Genomic DNA, 2,329 nt, shown 5'->3' on the forward strand with positions numbered 1-2,329 from the left:
CAGTGATCGAAAATGTCCATTTTTTTTCATAAAATTGCACACGTAATGGTTAAAGGTACAATTCTTAGGGTGAGCCAATCAGTGTTCTAAAGCTATTAGGATTTATAAGACTTTCAATTTTCTAAAGCAATTAGGATTTACGAGATTCAATTTTATCAGTGAGGTATGAGTACTATGCTATCCTATTCCTTGTAAAAAATGGGAAAACAAAAAAAATCGTGTAACTTTTGTCTTGTTTAATTTTTTTGTTATATTCTGTTTTTTTTTCTTTAGAGAATAAAATTTAAACTTATTTATTGTATTTCATATTTGGTGTATTTGAATTTGGAGTGTAAGTGTGTAACACTCAACATTAATGGTATACAGATTCTGAAAAAATGGAATATCAACCTACTGCAAAGAAAGGAAAGACATTGATATCCTCTCTTTTTTAAGAAGAGAGATCATCAAACTAGTGAAAGTTCTTCACCTACAGTCCCTACAATGCAACATCATTCAAGTGAAGGTCTTTCCATTCCCAGTGTCCAACTTCCTTCAATTTCCTCTTCTAGCAAAGAACATCATTCATCCTCTACTTGTATTGAACGAGATTCAGGAAAAAAAAAACATATATGTGAATATCATGTTAATGAACGATATGAGATAAGACGTTCATATCTAAATATGGGGCCTTATCAACCAGATATGTTGGAGTATCCGGGTACAAATTTTGAAAGTCAGAATCGTCGATTTCAAAAAAAATGGTTCCAAAAATTTTATTGGTTGGAGTATTCGCCTTCAACAAATAAGGCATATTGTTTTTATTGCTTTCTTTTTATGAATGATGTTAATTCCTCTAATATTTCAGCATTGGTTAATGGAGGATTTGACAATTGGAAAAGGGCAAACCAAGAAAAAATATGTGCATTTCTTGCCCATATTGGTTCTGTAGCTTCTTCGCCCCATACTATGTGTGAGAGAAAGACCGAAAATTTGATGAGACCCTCACAACATATTGATAATGTGATGCATGCTCAATTTAGAGAGGAAAAAGAGAAAAATCATTTGCATTTGAGGACCTCAATTGTCACTGTTTTTCGGTGGCTAGCACTTCAAGGTTGTGCCTTTAGAGGTAACGATGAATCTCTATCTTCGTCTAATCGTGGGAATTTTCTTGAATTGGTGAAGGCTTTTGCAAAAATGAGTACAAAAATTGATAAAGTTGTACTTGAGAATGCTCCAAAAAATTCCCAATATATTACTTCAAAGATTCAAAAAGAGATTTGACATATTATGGCCAATAGAGTACGTCAGATGATTCGTGAAGAAGTTGGAGATAAATGCTTTTGTATTCTTGTTGATGAAGCACGAGATATATCAAAACGGGAGCAAATGGCCATTATCTTAAGGTTTGTGAACAATCATGGGATTTTGACAGAAAGATTTTTTGCCATCAAAAGTTTTAGCGACACTACCTCATTAAATCTGAAAAAAGATATAACAAATGTTTTTGTTCATCATGATCTCCAGGTTAAGAAAATCAGAGGCCAAGGATATGATGGTGCTAGCAATATGCGTGGTGAATGGAATGAACTTCAGGCATTATTTCTCAGCGATTTTCCATATGCATATTATGTTCATTGTTTTGCTCATCAATTACAACTAACATTAAGCAATGGCATCTTCTGTACCTTTCAAAGGTTGCGGATCATATGTCTGAAATCGCTCGAATAGTACTTCCATCGGTGTGAGGGTAGCATCCATTGATTCAAAAAGCTTACAATACTGTCTTGTTCAGCCTGAGTACTTACTTTACCTGAGGAGTACTGTTCTATTCAATCTGGGGTGCTTATTTCACCCAAAGAACCTAACTTACTTTAAAACAAAATCTATAAGCACCGCAGAGATTATATTATTCAAATCAATAAAACATATCTATAATCTCATACTTTTTTATATAACACATGCTTACAAGTTCTCATGCTATTCAAAAGAAAACATGCGTACCAAGAATTCAAATACTCATATGAATTCACATAATTAGGTAAACATGTAAGCATATAAGCATATAGTTTCTTCAATAAGTAAGTCATGCTAGTATACAATATATCAAAGTAAGTAAAGCATCAATCATGCAATACTAAAAATGCATGCGACTCAATCTACCCCGCTCAAATTCTATCTTAGTCCAAGAACTTACGCTCTGATACCACCTCTTGTGGGGACCTCTGGTGCTAATCTCAATTATTGACTCGCAATCGGAATAACACTGATAATTAAACAAAATAACTTACAAGCAATCAAACTAAACTAGAAAGCAAAATCCATCAAAAAAAAAATTTATCAAGGG

At 33.2% G+C, this 2,329-nt stretch overlaps 1 protein-coding gene across 1 annotated transcript; it reads left to right on the forward strand.

Annotated features, from left to right (window-relative positions):
- The first annotated feature begins 663 nt into the window (after positions 1 to 663).
- On the forward strand, positions 664 to 1,266 carry LOC140874064 (uncharacterized). The gene is made up of 2 exons (XM_073277340.1): positions 664 to 700; positions 848 to 1,266. The coding sequence occupies exons 1-2, from the start codon at positions 664 to 666 to the stop codon at positions 1,264 to 1,266; spliced, it is 456 nt and encodes a 151-aa protein (XP_073133441.1).
- The last annotated feature ends 1,063 nt before the right edge of the window (positions 1,267 to 2,329 follow it).

This window comes from Henckelia pumila, chromosome 1 (assembly GCF_033568475.1).
Source record: "Henckelia pumila isolate YLH828 chromosome 1, ASM3356847v2, whole genome shotgun sequence".
Classification (NCBI taxonomy): Eukaryota; Viridiplantae; Streptophyta; class Magnoliopsida; order Lamiales; family Gesneriaceae; genus Henckelia; species Henckelia pumila.